This window comes from Zosterops lateralis (genome assembly GCF_965231275.1).
Source record: "Zosterops lateralis genome assembly, chromosome: 6".
Classification (NCBI taxonomy): domain Eukaryota; kingdom Metazoa; phylum Chordata; class Aves; order Passeriformes; family Zosteropidae; genus Zosterops; species Zosterops lateralis.
The window spans coordinates 27417676-27440601 of NC_139761.1; the positions used below are offsets into that span (position 1 = coordinate 27417676).

General features: G+C 36.0%; 1 protein-coding gene across 2 annotated transcripts in view; it reads left to right on the forward strand.

Moving 5' to 3' along the window:
- The window catches only part of PRKD1 (protein kinase D1), a 112708-nt gene extending 90026 nt beyond the window's left edge, over positions 1-22682 (forward strand). For both annotated transcript variants that reach the window (XM_083863475.1, XM_083863476.1), the window contains exons 7-18: positions 734-938; positions 3350-3473; positions 4234-4311; positions 4874-5153; positions 7480-7532; positions 8588-8660; positions 9590-9696; positions 10117-10278; positions 11577-11675; positions 12708-12975; positions 19460-19545; positions 21732-22682. In XM_083863475.1, coding sequence (XP_083719601.1) covers positions 734-938; positions 3350-3473; positions 4234-4311; positions 4874-5153; positions 7480-7532; positions 8588-8660; positions 9590-9696; positions 10117-10278; positions 11577-11675; positions 12708-12975; positions 19460-19545; positions 21732-21950 — 1754 coding nt within the window. In that variant the 3' untranslated portion in view covers positions 21951-22682. The remainder of the gene's footprint in view (positions 1-733; positions 939-3349; positions 3474-4233; positions 4312-4873; positions 5154-7479; positions 7533-8587; positions 8661-9589; positions 9697-10116; positions 10279-11576; positions 11676-12707; positions 12976-19459; positions 19546-21731) is intronic.
- The last annotated feature ends 244 nt before the right edge of the window (positions 22683-22926 follow it).

Sequence of the window (22926 nt, forward strand, 5' to 3'; positions counted from 1 at the left end):
TGAAAACAAACTTTTCAGATGTGCACATCTAATTTCAGTGAAATGCCATAGATTCCAAACATTTTGCTGTCAGACAATTCAATGTGCTTTTTCTTGTGTTGCCTATATTGCCTACACTGGCTGTTAAGAACCTTCCTCCATACAATTAGGCAAAAGTTGCTAGGAGAAACTATTTGATGTTTTGTATATGATTTTAACCTTACTTCAAATTTTTGAAACACTGCAACATCCCAGAAAAACTAATGCTGTCTTTACCCTCTGACTGGACTACTGATTTTATATTCCACATAAATCCATTCACAAGCAACAATGCAACAAAGAGTTGTTTCCTACTCTGATCTTGCTTAGGCTTACCTAATTTGGAAACTGGAAAGTTTAATATAATTTAAATATAAGCTGGATGATGCTTTTAATGCTATGTCACAGTCAAATCAGTGAAACCCTAAGTCTTTGATTTTGATGCTTCTTTGATATTTCTTCTCTAATGGCAGGGAGCATTGTTTCAGTGGTATTGATTATTGTTCTGCTTTGTGCAGGCTTCACAGAAACCACTGTTCCTGTGCAAAGGAATATACAGTTCACATTATAAGTAATTGTCTACTTTATATTGTCTAGGTACAGGCAACAGACTTCCAAAGAGAACTTGAGTTTTTTGGAAGCTTAAAATATGCCAGGGTGTTGTAGTTGGAGTATTACATGTTTTTAGATAATAACTTGAGAAATGATATTCCAGACCTTCTTAGTCCTGGGGCTGAGTCTGATGTGGTTATGGAAGAAGGGAGTGATGACAATGACAGTGAAAGAAACAGTGGCTTTATCGATGACATGGAAGAATCTATGGCTCATGATTCAGAGATGTCAATGACAGGCTGCCATAGTGACAATGGAGAAATGCAGGATGCTGATCTGGATCACGATGAATCCAACAGGATGATCAGGTGAGCTGGGGGATGAGTGTACCTTCCATCTTCCTTTGTATTGATTTGTACATATCATGCTAGGGCTCAAGGGGGAATCTACGTGGTCACTGTTCTCACTCATTTAGAATGGGAAATGGTGGTGAAGTGTTCGAAAGTGCAGTGAGAATGCTCTGCTGATTATATGCATTAGTAATTTAAGGGAAGCTTTATTGTCAAGTTAAAGCAGCATTTGAAAACTTATGCAAAATCAGTTCCTACAGGTCTGTTCTCATATGAAGATGATATGAAACTATTTGTGCACTGGTAGAATATTCATTTATTTATTGTTTAATTATTTACCAAGGCATTCTTTCCCTGCTTTAACAGTGCAGTGCCTGGTCATTTAAATAAATAAACAATCTGTGTAACTGGCTATGGTATAATCAGTTCTAGATTAATTGTTTGCATTTTTAGGTGCCTTTATTAAAAAGGGAGGTTTGACAAACTTAAAGTAGTAACTTGAAGCAAGTTTACAAAATAGGTTAGTGCTTTGAAATGACCATTCAGGAAGGAAAACAGGAACTGAGTTGTGCAACGTACCTTAGAAGTGAACTAAGAGAAGAAACATTATTCACTTATTGGAACTGTTCAAATAGTATGGAAAAAGTAGGGATTATTCATTGTCAAGGAACCTAAAATGAACTAAGGTAATTTCAGCTGTAATATCCTTGATGCAAGGGATCTATACCTTTAAGGGATCTATACCTTATAAAACATTTTTCTTTCACAGGTTTGTTTGCCCTGCAATTTCCTCTTTTGTTTTGCTTGTTATGGGGGGTCTCTCTCAGTCATATGTTCCCCTTATTTCTATGTTACTGTCATACACCTGTTACACTAATAGAAAGTGATCTATTTCAACAATATGCAGTTTTACTTCATGCAGTGGTGAACTACTGTCATATTTATCTGCCGAGCTATGATGTATATGATGTATAGACACCTTGTATCATTGGAATATGAGCCTGTGCTTAGATCATGAAATCATTGTCACAGAACATTTTAAATTTCCAAGTTTTATTAAGCAGAGAGCATTGCAAGTTTTCAAAATAAAAATACTCAATTGTACTAATTAAACATTTATAACCAAGGTACACGTTTTACTTATGTAAGGGAGATTCTTGTATTTCCAGTAATACCTCTCTGCAGTTACTTCTAAGGGTAATTTTTGTATCCATGGGTATTTTTTACGTGATCTATAAAAGACAAAAAGTAAACCTTTTGTCGGGTTTAAAAAACTGCAGATAATGAAATAATTTTTAGGCAGAAAAGAGATGTTTACTATATGTTACATACTTAATTAAACTTTCAGACAGCACTTTCTGCATTTTGATGGGAAACTACCAATTCATAAAATTTATTTCCAGAATGCATTACAGTGAAGTAGGGCCATCTGCAGACATGTACAGTCACAACAGCTTTGGGAACTTAGCATATTATTCTTTTCCTAAATAATGTCAGCCCTTTTTTGTTGGAGTTGTTGCACCAGTAACTTTGCTATCAGGGAATAATACAAGAGCAGTGTTGTGCCCTGTTTTCACATACAATGCAGTGTCACTATTTACATTTTCGCCAGGAGTAACCAAGTATTCGCATTTAGGACTGAACAGATTGAGTCCATATTCCATTACACAGAATCTGATTTAGGAAATGTTAACTCTAACAGTAAGGATGATGGGCTAGGTTGCTTCTGGTTACTACCAGATTTTATCTGGTGTGCAATCATGCCTGCTGTCACATCCCCATGGCTTCCCAGCTTACTGTGTGTTGGCTGAATGGTAGAAAGTTGCAGTGTGCATACCCCACGAGACAATAGGGTTTCACCTTAAGTCTTTGAGCATAGACTAGCTTAAATAGACTCTCTTTTTCTGAGAGATTCCAGCAGATTCTCTGCTGTGCCTGGCCAGGGTGTGTGCAGCTGGGCAGCCGACATGTTTTCTACTCCATGAAGTGTCATCACCTCATTGCATGTTTGAGCCCAAGCAAGATCGCAGGACAGTAGTCTGATGGAAAGTGTCTACGCAGATTATGAGAGATTCAAGATCAAGTACTGCTCTGCATCATACATTGCACAATCTTGAGCAATGGCTCCCACAGCCTAGCTGAGGCCCTAGTCATTTGCCTGTTTTCTTAGAAATTTTTTGGAAGAATGCGTGTAAGCCTTCAGAAGGTCTCTGACATTCCCTTGGTGTAGCATTACAGTCTTTCTTCTTCATAATCTCAAGATACTTGGAATGACAAAATCAAATAGTGTACAAACCAGATCTGCTAGTAATGATAAATATGGATAATTTCTCTCTGTGTGTATATATGTGTTCTGATTTTAAAGATTTTTTTTTCTTTTTGTCCAAAGTTATCTTCTTTTTAAAAGCCTTTAATGATTTATTCTTAAGCCCTTCAACCAGCAACAATATTCCATTAATGAGGGTGGTACAGTCTGTGAAGCACACAAAAAGGAGAAGTAGCACAGTAATGAAGGAGGGTTGGATGGTTCACTATACAAGCAAGGACACACTGGTAAGAATTGTTATGGAAGACTTGTCTTCCAGTACATGTTATATTGTATAGAATCAAATTGTAACAATACTCTGGTAATTTACAGTCACTCGTGTAAGGCATTTTTTGCAATTTTTATGATTCCTAAAGTTCCAATTCTTATCGTATTAAAGACTGGCACTGCTTGTAAGAACAGGAGACAGTTAAAACATGCAGAAACCATCTGATTGTATCTGTTGCATTATCATAGACACTCAAATGTAAAATTGTTCTTAAGGAAGTGAAACATAACATTAAGGGATTCTGTAAAGTAGCTGTACTTTCCAGCTGCACTCTCCTTACTGCCAGTTGAATTGAGGCTTTTGTAAAGTAGATTTAGTGTGGAAAAGGCTATTTTCATTCCTACCTGCTAAAACATGAATAAAGCCTTCAGTATGTGTCCTTCAAAAGTGAACTGGGGTGTTAAAAGGAATACAAAAATAAATTTCAATCGTTTTAGGATCGTATATATCAGCAAATTGTGCTGAATGTAATGCAGACATCATAATGACATTTTAAATTTTTAAAAGTTGTACAATTTTAATAGAGCTATTCCTGAAATAGCAAAGCATAATAAGAGGTCTATAAATTCTAAACTCAATTATGAAGTCTTCATTAAAATCTTGTAATAGTAATTGGGTCCTTATTTTTCACAGTACATCTCTTCAAACTAAAGAAACATTTTGGCAGTGGTGCTTCTGCAAAATGAACATTGCATTAATTTACTTCATTTTCGTTGCAGAGAAAGCGACACTACTGGAGGCTGGACAGCAAATGCATTACACTTTTTCAAAATGATACTGGAAGCAAATATTACAAAGTAAGGAATATTTTTCAACCTCTTTTTATACCAGCAGAATATAAGGACTAAATGGCTAAATTGATGCTTACTAAAACTACAATAATAGTATAACTTCTGTCTAGGTTTTTGTTAAATTTTATTACTTAGGCTGTGTATGTGTGTTCTGGTTTTCACAAACAATTCTTTGATCAGAAAGCTGTCAGCTAACAAGGACCCATAAATGTGTGTTGTGGAAATACAAACTTTTTATATGAGAAGTCAACAAGGTTTTATTTTCTAATGGAGTTCTCTTGATACATGGATGGCCCTGCTTTTTTTCTGAAGTAGCCTCACTACTCTCTTTGATAAGTTCAGTTAAGTAATTAAAGTTCTATTTAGTCTTGGAGAGAAACATTTAGTATTTTACCATCAACAGTCCTCTGTATCACAGAGTTTCAGGTTACAAGAGCCTTTTTGTTTGTACAAGAAGCATGTGGTAAAGGGCAACAACTGGTATCATAAACTAATCAAATAAAGCTCATGCTAAAGTTTTATATGTTGATAATATATACACAGAAAGTAAAATATTCTTTTATTTTAGGAAATCCCGTTGTCTGAAATTTTATCTCTGGAACCTGCAAAAACTTTCAATTTGCTGCCTCAAGGAGCCAATCCTCATTGTTTTGAAATAAGCACAGCAAATATAGTCTATTATGTTGGAGAAAACATAGACAACCTCTCAAGTGTTCCACTGAACAATAGCGTTATCAGCGGTGGTATTGGCATTGATGTGGCACGGATGTGGGAGATGGCAATACAGCACGCCCTGATGCCTGTCATCCCTAAAGGAGCATCCACTGGGTCAGGACCCAGCCTGCACAGTAAGTCTATTCATTTCCTCCATTTCTGATAAGGAGAATCACATCTCAAATGGCATTGCTCAGTCTTCTGCACACATTGAAAGGATGTATTGCACAGCTGGTAAAGGCTGTTCTGTCATTGCTTGTCTCTTGTCTTCCATATTATTTTAAACACCAGAGTTTCTGATCGATGTGTTTTCAGTTTGTAGTAGGACATCTGTATTGATATACAAGATTCAGATATTTGCAGTAAGCAAACAGTTATGAAATTAGTAAGGTTTCTAATTCAAATTTGCATTGCTGGTGTGAGAAATAGCCTCCTTGTGCAGAGGGATGAAATTTTCTGAGCTCCAGTTTGGAATGGATTTCCCATCCTGACTAGTTTGTTTCTAGCTGTCTGCAGAAGCAGTTCTTCACTCTTTGGGTCACTGCAGCACAGATGATATGCTCCTTTTCGTCATATTTGCCTGTACAGCTGCCTCAAACATTGTCCCATGCTGAGATGAAAAGAGCTCAAGTGTGAGGAACAGCTATTTTAAGCACAACAAGGGCATATATGTTATCCAGGACCAAAAGGACTGAATATATCTTAGCTTCCAATTTACATACCTTTGTGTAATTCTCTAGCAAAGGTGACAGTTCATGTAAACAAAATATGAGACCTGTTTAAGTCTGTCTTGGGTACTGATAATAAAGTAGCACAGAGCAAACAATTCCCCACTACTAGCCATGTGCTGCTGTGGTTGCTCTGTATTCTGTTCAGCCTAGTCAATGTAAAGAGAATTTGAATATGTCTACATAATTTGGATTAGACCTTTTGTTGCAATATACATCCACTTTAGCACTTGACATCTGGATGCTATTAATGCAGCACAAAATGCTAATGAGATCACAAGCCCTTCAGAAACTAAGTAATACAACAGGCTGTGGCATTGCATCTCCAGGCACAACAGCTCACATATCAGATTAGATCAGCAATGTCCTTTGCTTTCTCAACTGGGATCTTGTATAAAACAGTGTCAAATTCTGGATGTCATTTCCGTCAGACTAGTTGCCTAGTGCCCCGGTTTGAGTCCAGTGGAGCTAAACAAATCATTTAAAATATTGGACTGGGCATGACAGCTGTCTTGTCTCCCTATTGGGAAGTTTAAAAAATTTCTTTACAAGTAAGTAGTTATCTTTGGGTTATATGTGCAAAAATTAAGGTTGTCTGAGACATTTAGAACGATTTCTTGTGGACAATGAGAATGATAGCAACCTTCTTTCTTTTGCTCAAATTCTAAGACCTGTCTGTGTCTTTGTCCATGCTTTTCATGTAAACACATGAAAAGCATTCATGTAAACACAACAGTACATATATTTGAAAACAAATTAGCAATGATTAAAAACCTCTCCATAACTGAAACATTCTATGCCAAAAGCAGTCTTCCTACAGAAGGGGGATATGAGGCAGAAGTTACTCATGTTACTTACTGCAACTAGGATTAATGCTGATGGGTAGTAGCAAGTGTCTTCAGTGTGTAATACAGGCCTCATAGTAGGGGACACTGGTTTTGAAATTTTTATTTGAACAAATTGAAAGTCAGCATGAATAGGATTCTACACAGAATTAGGAGACAGAACTGACAGTGTTGCAAAGAAGCATACTTTCTTTCCCAAAGGATTGTCTTTGTGTAATGCAGTTAGCAGTGGATGTATTCTGAATTTCCCCTCAGTAAGTTTGCAGTTCAAATGCTTGTGACATGTTTATAACATCCTAAGCTAATTGATAGAAGTTGGGTCTGGTGTTTGTTGTATTAAAATGCAGGTGCAAGGTTTTGTTTCCACTATGTCTGTTTTAATTTTTAAGTGTTAATAATGTCTGTTAAGCCAGTTGAAATGTGTATTACTTATATAACAGTACGCAGTCTAATTTGAATGTGTATTTGGCTTCACTGAATAGTATCAAATATGTTGTAGGTGACTAAATAAAATTATTATTAATTCCACTAAATAAAACCAGTTTAGTTGCAGTTGTTACTTGAGTGAGACACAAAGCCTCAAAATAGAATGAGAAAAAGCAATAAAAAGCTTATAAATAGGAATTATGAGACTTCACTATTAAAAAATTATTAATGAATTCTATAATACTATAATTTTTTTCCCTACACCGCAAAACAGTTGTTCAATTCATGTGTTTGTGGGCTGGTATAATTTTATATTAGCTGGTGGACAAACAAGCTGACCTAATTGGTCTAATTTCTAGAGCTGTCAGTAGATACTGTTGTAATATGAATGTCATTTCCTATTACTGCATGTTTGAACTAAAAGCAGAGCAATCTAAAGTATATTTTGCTTTCTTCCCCAGGGGATATATCCGTCAGTATTTCTGTGTCAAACTGCCAAGTCCAAGAAAACGTGGTGAGTGTTCTCTGGATGCTGGTGCTAGACATGCTATGATTAAACTGGCAAAGTCATTGATCGGCTTTTCAAGAGGAGTGTTAGAGGAGTTCCCATCAGCCATTTCTCGCTTACTTTGAAGAAATTAACAAACAATTAGCTTTCTTAACTTTTGACAAAAACCATCTTCGCGGCACCTTTTCTCAAGATGCAAGAATTATGTGTGGGTAATTTCACAGGCTGTAACTGTGGATCTGTGTAGGATGTTAATTACCAAATGGAAAAGCAAGGTGTAGAAATTACTAGTTCATGGAATTTATCAACTGAACTTTGTAAAAATGACCACAAACCTTGATAAATATACCAATTCCTGTCATATCTGAGAGATCAGATATTCTCTGTTGTTCAAGATGAAACTCTCTCCAGAGGAACATACAACACACACATAGAGAATTCTGGGTTTGTTTTACTCTAGGACACTTAGATATAGATCATGTGGTCAAGTTAAGCAGTCACACTGCTTGCTTTCTATCTCATGGCAGATAGAAAAAGTAGATCCTCCCTGCAGTAAAGCTTTGGGACAGGTCTGGTAGTTGTCAGAAAAAGATTGCCTGCTAGGGATGTGTCGGTTTGTTTCCAGCAAAAAAGTAAGACTGCCTTTATTATGAATTAAACACTCTTCTACTCTTTGTTGTATATGCTGCTGGTTGAATATCAGAAAAATAAAACTGAGCTGTAAGATTTGATTTTTTTTTTGAGTCTCCCAAATGAATCTGCTAACACCTTGTGCTTTAGCCTGTGTTACTGCACTGAGGAATAGTGAGACATGAGACTGCCTCTCTGGTACAAATGAAATATTTTACCCTTCTCAGTGAACCAGTTGAAGATTCATCAGGTTTTACAGCAGTTAGTTACTGTGGCTTGTAAGAAAACACACCTGAGTTTTTTGGCAGATAATGTATTTTAAAATGTACTGTACTAAAAGAATGCTACTTCCCACTAGAAAAAGCAAATGAAATACAAAATTTTCTTTCTATATCCTTAGGGCTTTTAATATCTGTTGTTTATATAAACAGGATATTAGCACTGTGTACCAGATCTTCCCAGATGAAGTATTGGGATCAGGACAGTTTGGAATTGTTTATGGAGGTAAGGCTTTTGTGTGTTGTACAATTGTGCTTAAGATAAAAATTTTCATGAATGGGGAAAGTGTCTGGACTCTGAAATGTTCTGATGGAAATTAGCTGTCGTTTCATTTAAGCAGTATATATTCAACAAAATATATGTTTATGTTTAGTGTTGATGAAGTCATTTTGTAGATTGAAGTTTTCTGCCTAGTAGTGAGTCAGTGTATATCAATAGCGGCATCTTCTCTGTAAGTTCTAATAAAGCAAGCCCTGAAGTGCAGGAAGCTGTTCTTTTTGAGAACTATAATGGGTGAAAAAAATATTATTCTCCCTTCTGTGTTTCTTTACATATTCCAGTGAGGCATTTTTTAATTGTTTCTTCAGTAGCTTGTTAGAATTGTTTCTCTTTTTATTTTTCTTCTGTCTTTTCTCCTTTTCTCAGCAGTTTTTTGGGGGTGTATTTAGGTACAGCTGTTGTTTGAGACAGTGAGAAGTGAGAACTAACAAAAATTTCTCACTGAGGTATCTGACTCTCTGATAAACCTGGGACAGGCACTAACATGCCTAAAGGCTATCACATATTTCATTATTTGCTAGTGTGGAGCTACCAGTGAAGGACTAAGTCCACAACCAGCCAGTTGCACAGAATGCAGCTGCAGTTTGGATATATATATGAGAAAATTAACTTTGCATCTGTACTGTTGAAATGTCGGGCGAACTTTCTCATATGTTTGTTTCTTACATTTTTAAATGGCTTTGTCAGGTGATAGTAAGAAAAATTCTGTTGTCAAAGGGTAGAAAGAAGAGAAATGACAGAAAACTTTTAATGTCCTCTCTGCAAACCAGCTCTGAGAATTATTTGGTTATGGCCATTTGTACAGCCCATGAAAAGAGGACACTTTTCATAATAATCATGTTAATTGATGGTGAGCTTTTGTTTTATTAATGCAGGAAAGCATCGCAAAACTGGAAGAGATGTTGCCATTAAAATAATTGATAAACTAAGATTTCCAACTAAGCAGGAAAGTCAACTTCGTAATGAAGTTGCCATTTTACAGGTACTTTTCTGTTCTTTTTTACTGTATTAGCTCCATTATTTATTTCTATAAATACCAGATAATAATATAATTATTTTAATTTATAATCAGTAGTGGTTTTGCAAAAATGTTTGTATTTTTTCTGCTTATTTTCCATAAAAAGTCAAAACCAAATGTATCAGCAATGTCACACCAGGAGTTAGAATTTCTGCAGTTTTAAGTACTAGGCACAATAAGGAAAATATATGTTAAACTAATTTGAAATTCATACTGTACTGTCCCTAGAAATTTTGTCCCTGTCACTTGCAGGTTAGGCACACAGTTTAAATTATGAAATACTGAAAGATTGTCTGGTTTAGGTGGAAGTCTGAAATCTGGATATGTAGTGATAAAAGCTACTGATCATATTGAGAAATCTAGTGCTTTATTTATCTTTAATAGAATCTTCATCATCCTGGGGTTGTAAATCTGGAGTGTATGTTTGAGACGCCAGAAAGAGTCTTTGTTGTTATGGAAAAACTCCATGGAGACATGCTGGAGATGATCTTGTCAAGTGAAAAGGGCAGATTGCCAGAGAGAATAACTAAGTTTTTAATTACTCAGGTAAGAATTAATTATAGACCTAGAAGGAGATTTGAGGTCAATTATTATCACTATTTCTTATGCTTTCCTTTTGACATAATTTACCTGTCTGGTTTATGAAAATCTGAGTAAAACAGGGGTGGTAAAACAGCTTTCTTTGCATTACTGTACATTATCTGATAGATAGTAAACCATTAAGAGGACTAAAAACTAGACCCATGTAGAGCTGTTGGCTGCTGGATGGACGGGACATCAGGCTGCAGTTTCTCATGCGATGGAATTAAGCACAAGAAAAGAAAGCACTAATAGCAAACTGTTGAAGAACTACAAAAAGAAATTTCAATCTCTTGAACTGCCTGATATCGAACCACTGCTGTTCATACTATGCACCTATTACACCTATTTTCTGTGCTCAGATTGGATTTCAGTACTGGCTGTGTCTGAGTTTGGATTCCATTATTACTTCTATTAACAATTTGATATGGGATTTATTTGAGCTTTCTGTTGTTATAGTCCTGTAATGTTATCATACTGCTTCTTTGGCTGCCTGAAATACTAGTTTAAATTTAGATACACACATGGGTAGTGAGCAGTCAGGAAAAAAGAAAGTAGCAGGAGCAGCAGTATTATGGTGTTTATTATTATAAATTCCTTATTTGGGATAGAATTTAACAGATTTCCTCGTTTACAGGCTTTAATGGGCAAAACTGCTACCAGCTTTAGAATTTGATTTCTTCTATTCACAAGTTCATTCAGCCTCCCCACCATTCACTGGTCTAGTACAATGGCAAATTCTGTCAGCCCCTGACCAAACACAAGTAACTGAGTTAGAGCCACACAAAAAGGATGGATATGTGTTACACTGTCGCTATGTTTATGTGTATGTAACAGAACAAAAATACATACAGCACTCTCCATTCTTTCTCTCATCAAGAAACACTATATAATTGGATCATATAATATTTCTGTGAAATGTTCCTAGTTGAATCTAGATATGAAAGGTCATTCTGCAAATATTACCATGTTCAAAGATTTAATGCACAAAAAAGTAAACAAATACTTAGAACCCAGTTTTTAAAAGATGTTTGTAATGTAAACTCTTGGAGAGGGAAAAAAACATGTTTGATGCAGTGAAACATCAAGAAAACTTGAGGCACAGCATTTTGGTTTTTGTTGGGTTTTTCTTTTTCATTGTTGATATTCTTGTAAAAGGCACATCCTTATTGGATTGGTTTTCTTCACACCAGTCTGTACTTCTCTCGTCACTGATGCTGTTCAAACTATATAAAACAACCATAATTTGATTTGTTTATTCACAGATCCTTGTTGCTTTAAGACATCTTCATTTCAAAAACATTGTTCATTGTGACCTCAAACCAGAAAATGTGTTACTGGCATCAGCTGATCCTTTCCCACAGGCAAGTAGAAAATGCCCTTTCTTAAGATAAATTGTTCTAATTAATAAGTGTTAGCAATGTTTATGTGAATAAGAAAACGATTAGTGACTTGTCTGCACAGAATTTTTAGGTAACAAAAAGTTGATCACTTGTTCAAACCACTTCATAAAGAAGTTATATTTGAAAATCCTTGACTCTTGTTATTTATCTTACTGAACTAGATTTTCAAGTGTGACATAGCTACTTCTGCGACAATTTTTAATATGCTTGCCATTACAGCACTAATTACTTGGCTGGTTGATTTGCTCCAGAAAGAAGGTTATTTTTCTGAAAATTCGAGTAGAGCTCATGAAGAACAAGAGCTTCTTCTTTAATTCTTTGAATTTAAATGCCATGTAGATCACAGGATATTTGAATATATTTCTCATTAAAAGGTATTTTTATCAGCTTCTGTTACCTTCTGTCTACAGAGTTCACCTACAATCTCCCTGAACTGCCCATAATCAAAATGAGTACTATTGATAATTTTTAAATAATATCAATATCAATAATTGGAAGGGAAGGATCTGTACCGAGTTGTTTTAAGTTAAAATTTTCAAGCTGCTTAATCTGTTACTTTGTAGAAGTCAGACAAGGAAGTTTGCCTAGAGACTGAGTATAACTAGATCCACAATAAAATAAAAGTGGAAGTTGAAGAGCTAAATTTTGTCAAGTTGCTTGTTTTAGGAGAAAACCATAGGTAAAACAATTTTTCTGTTACTGTGTTCTTATGCTGTGAATGAATAAGTATTACTATATGTTACTACTTTCATCAGGAACCTGACCTTTTAAGCCTATCCACAACTGTGTTAACAGGATGAAGGAACAGAAGAGATGCTATGGACTGGTATTCCAGTCTGCTGTTTCAGTGGAATAAGAATATTTCTCTCAAAGAGGAGTTCCTTGAAGGAACAGTAGAGATGCATCTTGCAACTAATTGATGATAAAACTGCAACTCTGTATTTGATAATAAAAGTAATGTATGTCTTACTATAGTGTTTCTTCATTGAACAGGTAAAACTTTGTGATTTTGGCTTTGCCCGAATCATTGGAGAGAAATCATTTAGGCGTTCAGTTGTAGGAACGCCAGCCTACCTTGCTCCAGAGGTTCTGAGGAACAAAGGCTATAACAGATCTCTGGATATGTGGTCAGTGGGTGTCATCATTTATGTAAGCCTCAGTGGTACCTTTCCATTCAATGAAGATGAAGACATACATGACCAAATCCAGAATGCTGCTTTCATGTATCCACCTAATCCATGGAAGGAAATTTCTCTTGAAGGTAATACCTGTTTGTGGCTGTTCTTATATAAGTGCTAAAAAGAGTAGATGTATTTTGCTTTTATATTTTTTCCTGTACATAACAGAATTTTTTTAAAAAAATTTCCAGTAATGTATCGTGTCTGTTTTGTGCTATCAGCTGCTTTAGATATTTCCTACAGAGCAGGTAAAGACTGCATATGGCATAATCTTCTACCATGGGATCTCTCCAGGAGGTGTTGAAGGAGCCACATAACCATCTACAGATGAGATTGCTGTAGAATCTGTGGGGAGCTTAAGCTGCTGTAATTGTTCTTGTGTATATTTATATACCTCATCATTTAGCTCTATTGCATCTGCAGTCTGTTTCTTGTTCTACTTGTTGCAGTAATTGAGTTTGGTTTCAATGGGATGGTGTACTCTGATACCTTTGTGTGGAGAATATAAAAGTGAAGAATTCCGTAGATGAGATTTCAGGAACAGTGTGAGAAAATGTCATACAAGAGACTTTATACAGGGGGGGAAAGCTTGGAGATAACTGTGAGACCTTTGAAACTTGAGTTCTGGTTAACAGCATCAAAGTCTTTAGATAAAAAACAAAAGAACAATGTAACTAGTTCACTAGGAACATCTTTAAAGAAGGTAAATTAGTTCTGTTAAAAATGTGTCGAAACACAACTAAGTAGGTCATTAAAAAAAATAGGTACTTCTGGTTTCACTAACATTTTCACATACATAGTATTTTCAGGTGCATAACATTTGCAGGCACCTTAATTTTCTTTGGGATTTTTTTTTTAGTCCAGAATTCTGCAGGATTGTAAGTCTTAAAGCAAAGAAACATAAGTATCAGATTCTTATATCCTTTTCTGAATTGTAATATGTGCCAAACTGAATTTAAATATTAGCATTTACAGTATTGTTTTTCTGGTTTTCAGGTGATATGTTTAACATGCCTGTTAAACATAGTTTAGAGTAGTGTGCTTACTACTTACTGTAATATATATTACAGCCATGTGAGATTCTTTTCTGAAAATGCTCTGAGAGCATTGTTTGTTATTTTATCTCAGTGGCAGATGAAGTTTGAAATCTGTTGGAGAAAAAAAAAAAGCTATAAATCTGCACAATTACACACTGAAGTTCTCCTGAACCTCCACACACTTTGATATGTAAGCTGACAGAATCTGTTGGCAGCAATGCTTTATCTGTCGCTAGAGATAAGCAAACAGCAATCAACACAGGGGAAGCTGCAAGAAATTGTCTCCCACAAGTTTCTACTGTGGTAGACAGAAGATCAATTTTTTCACTCAGAGGTGAAGATTCGGTAGAGCACCTACAGAAAACTCACCTACTTGGGTGTTACCTCTCCATTTGTAGAATCACAGCCTTCATTAAGAGTTGATGGATACCAAGCTGTAAGCATGTGGAAGGGAGGGAAACACACTCTAACAAATTACTAAATTAAAATCTGCTTATACATTGTGATTTTATTACATATTTTGTCTTGCTAGGTGATGAACCACTCTATTGTGCTAAATGAAAACCTGGGGAATGTCTGAAGAGATTCCATTATGTCTAATACAGGGAGCTGAAGTCTGGATCTCTGTCCAAGTATTACATGATAAGGGTGATTTTTAGAGCTGAAATTTGAACTCAAACTCCATATTACTTAGGGAAAATAAAAGAATGTTTATGTCATGTCCTCCTCCACTCTCCTGCACAGCTTGTGAGAGGGCAAGATCTGTCCCTGTGGACCTGCTGGGTCCATCCAGTTTCTCTTACCTCTGACAGTGCAGCATGTTTAAAATGCAAACCTGTCCTGGTGTCCTGACACATCTAATCTGGATTGCAGTTCTGAACAGTGCCGTGTTCATTAATGCCACAAATTATTGAATCACTTGGGGGAGAAACAGATTATTTTAAAGGTTTTATGAAGGAACTTCTGCATGCCTATTGCAAAGTTGGGTGCTGAGGAAAGGTGAACAGCAGTTAAATTTTCTCTGTCTTGTCCATGATTATTACTGTGACTCAGGGACCCAAATGTTCAAAACTTCCTGTAACTGTAGCTATTCTAGTGCTCTCTTCAGACCATTGCTCATGTAAAAAGAAAGTTTAAGTTTTTATTCTTAGAAGTTTAAGAATAGCTAAACTTAGTTGCTGCTATCTTCTATTTTTATTGTAATCAGAGAGGAAAAAGCATGTATTTCTTTGAATTTAATATTGCAGCAATTAGAGTGAATTAGTCTGTGTTTAGCACATTTTGGTTTTAGTGCACACTACATGCTTTTCATGATACTTGCTAAACAACAACATATTAATTTGTGAGCTGGAAGGCAGAGAGTAGCAAAACTTTAAAAGAAAAAATTTGATATTGATCATGTGTAAATAATGTGTCTGGAAAAGTAACAACAGTGGTAAAATAGCCTAAATATTCCCATCACAAGTTACTTAGTCAATTACTGGTCTTTAAGTAAAATTGGCTTTTAAAATTTTAAATTGCACTGATGAGGTGATAAATTCATAAAAAGCACATGACCCGTAATGGTTTAAACTGCATGGTAATAGAAGTAATATACTTAAAGTCTAACAGATTCAGAGGAAAATCACATAGAGATAAGTTGTGTTTTGGAGGAAAAGTGTGTCATATTATTCAATATTCTGGTCTGTGTTAGTTTATTTTCTTGATAGTTACTTTTTCTGTAGCATTTTCTAGCAATTCTTAAAATAAAAATCTGCAGTTACAAGCCAAGACAAAAGACAGAACCCATTTCAGAATAATATTTTTTGAGTGCCTAATATTTTTAAGCCACTAGGAACGGTTGTCTTCTCTGCCAGTCATTTATATGATCTAGTCATTCACTGAGTCCTCTCTTTCCATGTATTATGTCATAACTCCTGGATTAATTTCATCAGCTCTTCCTGATCAGCAATTTAACTTTTTTGTGTACTTTATCCTTCCTTTTCCTCTTAAAATATAACTTATGAAAACTCAGACCTTTCAATTTTGTGGGTCTCAGATTTCTCCATAGGAAATTCTGATTTTTACCTAAGTGGCAGCATTTTTCCATATTTTTCCAGTAACTTCACTCTTTTGAAAGAACACATTCGAAAACCTCAGTCTGTTTTTGAATGTCTAAATAGAATTGTAAGACATTACTGGAGATAGGTAGTTTTTGGTAGTTTGGTGTGTTTTAGAAAACCAGGTTTTGTCAGAGCCATTCAGCATTTCATTGCCCAGTCTATTTCTGCTCTATCTTCAATGTTTGTCAAGCCAGGCTACAATTTCTAAATTCACTGAATTGCTATATGACAGTTTAAACTTAATTCAGTCTTTGTTGTGGCATTTTGCTAGATACTGATATAGAGGAATCTACTTGTAGAATTCTTATCTATTTTATTGCTTTAAATTTCACGTGTCTCAAACATGGAACCTGTTTTCAACAGCTTTACTGTTTGTTTCCAGCTTTGACCTTCCAGTCTACCAAATTTGCATAATCTCAAGAGATTTATTTTGACTTAGCTGCATGTTACTAGAAATAAACACTGCTAAATATAAAGATAGAACTCCATGATGGATTTTGTCTGTCTGCCTGTTAGTATATTGTATGTACTCTGTCTTCACTGTGGTGGCTATTCCTTTGAACTGTATGGTCCTAAAATGTGCTATGTCAGGATTGAAATTATTCATAATGTTTCATTTTTCTGTTGTATTTTCATTAAACATTGTATTTATAATTATTTTTTCATCAGCTACCACTAGCACAGCTATTACTACTAGCCTGATGGGCTGTATGAAGTGCACATCATTGATTAGGTGCTTCACATTACTTAAAATTATTAAAATAATTTGGGAAGAAACAGTGCAATTTCCTATCATGCATTAAATTTGATTATTGTGTCCCTGTTACAATGCTCTGTAGTCATAAATAAATACCACGGCTGCCTTTGAGCCAGTATTTATTTATACTTGTTACAACAAGTGAATAGAAACTCTGGGTGCTTCACACCTTAATGAGGAAGTCACATGAATGAGTGAGCATTGAGTATGAGGAGGTCAGTGCATGTTATAGCTCAAAGATGCTCTCTGCCTCTGTAAATGTTTAGCTAGCTGTTGAAATGGAGGTCTTGGCTCTCCTTACACATTTGCTAGGATAAATTAGTATTAGGAAACCTCTCTTGTAGGGTACAGCTTAGAATTGCCAAGGATTTCTTTTTGAGAGTACAGCTGAATCTATGTCTCTGGAAATCTCAGCCAGCTGAAGATCATTTTATGCTAAAATAACTGCATGTATTGTAGAGTATTTGTCAACAAAGCTGTATTGACCAGCAGCAGGAAAGGGATTTGAGTGTATGAAAAAATCATAATAATGATGACGTTTAATCAATTAATCTGTTAGAAAAATCCAGGGCCTAGGAAGTCCTGGACCTCCTATATTAGTGGCAGCAGCTTAAATTTGTAAAAATGATGGCAGTAAGAGTAGGTAATATTCTAGTGTACTTTAAAAAATCTTAATCAATTATAAAATTATCATTAATTTAGGACTGCTTTTTTTTAGTTTATCCTTAAGAATATTTGAAAAAAGGATGTTCTTGTTTATAACTAATGTAAAAAGTTTAGATCTGTAGAGAAGGACTAAATGAATGATATGTTTGCAATAGCATTTCATTTATTTTGTAAACTTTAGCATTTATGTGCCAGTCACATCCTAATTGAGTTAAAGCAGTCGGTCCTGTGAAAAGTAATTATTGTATTAATTTGATACTTAGAGTAAAAATTGTGACTTTGTCTGTACTACAAATTAATTATTTGCCATATTAATCTTGCATAAGCAGTATAGAGTAATGAACCTCCTTACCGTGAAGATTCTTTCCACTGAATTGAAACTAAAGAGCCATCTTTCCTAAAATCAAAGGGATAAGAACTTTCTAAAGTTTGCATTTGAATTTTTCTGCTGGGGATTCTGCTGAATGATCACCTATCTAAAAGGCCAGTACTCATTCTACTGGAGTAGTTGGCTAGTTTATTCCCTTTAACAAAGTCTCCAGCTCCTGGAACTTTGCAAAGTCCTCACCTGACTGCTTACACTATCATGGGCGCTAAACAGGAGCCCATAAAAGGGTTAGAAAAAGCACTTCCATAATCCTCTCAGAACTTTCACTCAGGTTGCCTTCTTGGTGATAACCTGGTGCATTCCCATAGATGTGTGTAGACCATAGGTGGTGTTTCTTAATACTCTGAATTTATTTAATTATTGATTTTATAGCGGAATACTACAAAATTTTATGAAGCTCCTAAAATAAGGGTTACTTTAAAACCCTTTAAAAAAATCAGTGAAAAGGCTTAAAAATACTATGTAGTTACTACCCTCTCCTCAAAACTGCTTTATCTTGCTAGACAGAATATTTAATTTTGTAACAGATGATGCCCAAATTTAGTCCCCTGAGGTTGTACATCTAAAATAAATGTTAAAGCCTTCCAAATTTTTACCTTCAGTGTTTTTCAGCAGTACAGCTCAAAACTTAATCATCAAACAATTACGTGATTTTTTTTTCTTTTAATTCAGAAATGGAGTAAACTTGAATCTTACTGTTCATTCATTTTACATTAAGCTTTGTAAGACAGTGGCTGTCAGGACACTGTCAGAACAGGATGGAGTTTTTGTGAGTTTAAACAGAGAGAAAAACAGTAAACTTTCCGTGTCTTTTAAGCATTTTAATTCCAGCACACGCAATGTCATTATTAAATTTCCTAGATTCTTCTTTGCTTTGTACTACACTATTCTTTTGTTGCCCTGCCTGTATCACTTGCATCTTGGCTTCTGTTACTCAGACAGAACTCTTACAAGTTCAAGAAGTGGTATTTCTTGTATTGCATGATTTCCTGTTAAAAAGTAGCAAAGACTCTTTGCTGTTGAAACTTGTGTTTTCTTCCTTCACCTAAATTTCAACACTTTGAGTAATATAGCAAATGAAATTATATCAGATAGTTTGAGTTTCTACTTCGTGCTGGGAGAGAGATCACAGAAGCACAGCCTCAAGACAAACTGTGGGTGCACAGAGCCCTTTGATCTGTGGGGACAGGCAGTCAGTGCCCCCTTCCACCAGGATGAGCTGAGCCCAACGGGGCCGGTGACTCCGTGTCTGTGCCGCGCGCCCGGCGGTGCTGGGGCAGCAATGGAATAAACCTCTCCTTGCCTTTCAGCTGAGGCTTGGCGGTTGCCTTGGTTGCCACTATGTGTCAAATCAAAACTGTAGACCTCACTTACATGAGGTTTTTTCTTTTGAGCAGGATCCGAGTGAGAATTGTTTTACTGTTCAGTAAAACAATTGTAATCCCATTAGGAAGGGTGCCTTCAGGTACATAAGCATTGACTGCAATTTGTAAAAATTGTAAGAAGGGGTAACTGCCCTCTTTTTACAATTACTATGTTTGTGTCACTTTCTGTTTTCATGTTGTAGTTGAAACAAATACATTTAAACTAACATTTTCCAATATTATTTCCTTTCAGCTATTGATCTCATAAATAATTTGTTGCAAGTGAAAATGAGAAAGCGCTACAGTGTGGACAAAACGTTAAGCCACCCATGGTTACAGGTATTTCTACAAATTCCATGTTTTGACTTTTGCATTTAGACTCTAAACATAAAACAAATCTTCATCTTTAAGCACAGTAGAATCTAAGAAAATCTACCTGAAGATGTTTTTAGATCCTTAGAACCTCATGTTTGTTTACTGATTTACCTATGGTTTCTCATTAATTTCTGAAGTATTAGATTCCAATAATAAACAGTCTCATGCTTTCAAAATACATTACAAAAATATTTTAGCATATTTGTCTACTGAGAAAACTATGTATATAAAAAAACTCCATGTAGTCAATTGACTTATTTAATTGCTTGGAGATTACTCTGATTCACTTCTTATTAAAATGATTTGATAGGCTTCCACTTCACAGTCATCACAAAGACTAGTGAAATTGTGTGCTCGCTAGGAAAATACATTAACCACAGAATATATTCAACTGAATTCTTCAACTAAAAACTGAGAAGTAAGGACTTTTTTAGATGCTAGCAGAGTCTGTCTTGTGCTCACCATATGATATGGTATTGGTTTTTATCCTGGCAGCAGCCTAATCACTGCAAGTTTAAGGTCTAAGACACAGTAGTGAGGAGCCAGGGCCTGTCCCAGTATCCCCAGCCAAGGAGCAGGAAAGCCTGGGGACAGCCCAGGCCAGGGCATTGGGTTCCTCCCTGGAGACGAGTACAGGCTGAGGGCAGACAGATGCATCAGCCTGTTGGATCTCCCACGGGAGGTTTGTTTACATCTAGGAAAGTAATCATGGCACAGGCATGGCATAGACCAGATGCATAATCCCCAATCCCAAAGGAATCTTTATCAAACCAGAAAACTGAGTCCTACTTCAGTATCTTACAGCTGATACTGTGTCTCAAAGTAGATGGTGATCTTCTGGTAGGAGGAAAAAGGCTGTAACTGCTCATACTGCACACTCTACCTTTCTCAGAGACATTTATCTGGAGCCTGTTTTCTTCCTTCCGGATTTCCTGTCCCTCACTAGTTTTTTCCTCTGAGACTGCCCTTCTCCCTGGCAATCATTGCAGAATGCATTTGCTTGAGTCTTTGGGGACCAGAAGTGTCTGTGCTAGGGTCTGCAGCAAGGATGCAGCAAGGCTCTCTGACATGGCAGGACGGAGTCCTTCTCCTCTATATCCACTTTTATTTCTTGTATAGTAGTGACTGGAGTTGAACTAAGAGGAGGCAGTTCAGCAGCAGCTCTAGCACCAGGGATGGGATGAGTCCTCTGTCTAGAAGAGTCCTGCCTTGCAAGCTAAAGGAAAGATTACAGTGGTTATTTTTCCTTACAGGGCAGTGAGACTTAGTGGTGTTCTCTGAGAGGATGACTCTAAGAAATGGGCCAAAGTATATGAGATACTAAGGATGAAAGCTTTATTCATTTACTGTATTCGGCCTTTCTGGTGCTTTGGCTACGTGCTTAGAGTTGTGTCTTAGGCTGAGACAAGGTGAAGGAGAAAAAAGAAAACTCAGTACAGGATCATGAGGAGAGATCAGTCTACATGAGGCTGGGATAGGCTCTATTACCGCAGCTTGACACGTGTGCTTTGGGTGGGAATAAGAAAGGAAATTATTAGATGAGAGGCTGCAGTGCATGATGGTCTAAACAGCATGAGACTCAAGCTAACTTCCAGCCTTACATTTGACTGTCAACATGGAGTTCCAAACTACCTTAATGTTTAGATGAGTACGTTTCTTTGAGCAAACCAGTAATTGCCCAAGTTTAGAAAAGGATTTTTTTCTAGCTCAAGCTGAATTTATGTTTTGCATCATTATGCTGAGATGCTGTCTCAGCTGATACAGACCACTAGAATGTACATGTACGTATGATTTAAAGATGCTTCTTCTTCCTTATTCATCTTGTGACCAGAGTGAGGAATTGCTTTGCCACCATGCCTGAGTTAGATATTATGGCAATCTACACGTATCCGTACATTTTGCAAATCAACCTGTAACATCTCGATACTATACTTGTGACAATAAAATCAGTTCATCAAAAAATCTTCTAGAGATGAAATGTATATCTTTAGGCAGTTTTCACATTTATATGTAATAAGATTTTTCCATTCTAGAGCAATAGGGATAACCCTTAGATAGCTTAGTTATTAGCACTTTAAGTGTTATTGATAGCAGAAGGGAATGTAATTTATTTTAGGAAATCTAAAACTAATACTGTTATTCTTTTTTAGGACTACCAAACCTGGTTAGATTTAAGGGAACTGGAATGTAAAATGGGGGAACGTTACATCACCCATGAAAGTGATGACTCCCGGTGGGAACAGTATTCAGAAGAACATGGATTGCAGTATCCAGCACACCTTATCAGTCCAAGTGCTAACCATAACGAAAACACCAAGCTAGAAGAAACAGAAATGAAAGCCCTCAGTGAGCGTGTCAGCATCCTTTAAGTTGCATCCCCTATAATCTGTCAAAACACTGTGGAATTAATAAATACATACGGTCAGGTTTAACGTTTGCCTTGCAGAACTGCCATTATTTTCTGTCAGATGGGAACAAAGCTGTTATGCTGTTACACTGTTGATATATCTGAGTTGCCAAGACAAATCAACAGAAACATTTTTGTGTGACCAACTGTGTTGTATTTACAAAAGTTCCCAGAAACACTAAACTTGTTATTGTGAATGATTCATGTTGTATTTAATGTATTACAACCTGTCTCCACGGTGCCTTTGCAAACTAGTGTTTTTCTTACTTAAGCCTCATTTTGGTAAGAGAGAACTTTCCCGTGAACATCTCGGGGGTTTTTTGTGCATCGTTAGTATTGTAATTGTAAGCAAACTCTTGAAGAGTAGATTATAACTGCTGTTCTGTGAACAACTTCCACTATTTGGATAAAGCTTTATTTAGTGTTCTAAAAATAGAAAAAGCAAAAAATAATGATTTGCATAGAATTGTACAGTTTCAAATCAGATAACCTGTGTGTATTTGTGTGTTTGTGTATATAGATACACATGCACACAGTATAACTTGCTCTTAAGCCTAAATGCCTTAGTAAAATATAAACTGCAGCATGTCAGTTGTATTTCCCCTTTTCTTAAAATATTCTTCTCTATTATGAATATTCTCTAATATGTACATTCAGAAGCTAAATAACATGTTGACTTTGTGTATGTTTTCAATAAAAGTGTTGTTAAAATAGTTTCATTGATGAAACTTTCTGTTTAAAGTAATCCTGGAGTGGCATCAGAAGTATGTAGAATAAATTAATTTGTCGTTAAGAAGACAATGTGGAGGTGGGTGGGAAAATGCTGTTGGATAACCTCTGTACCTATCATACATATTTTGTAAGAACCTAATGGGACTGATTTTCTTCAGTCAGTTTTGAAACACACTGAGGGAGTGGGGAAGTTGAGCATACATTAA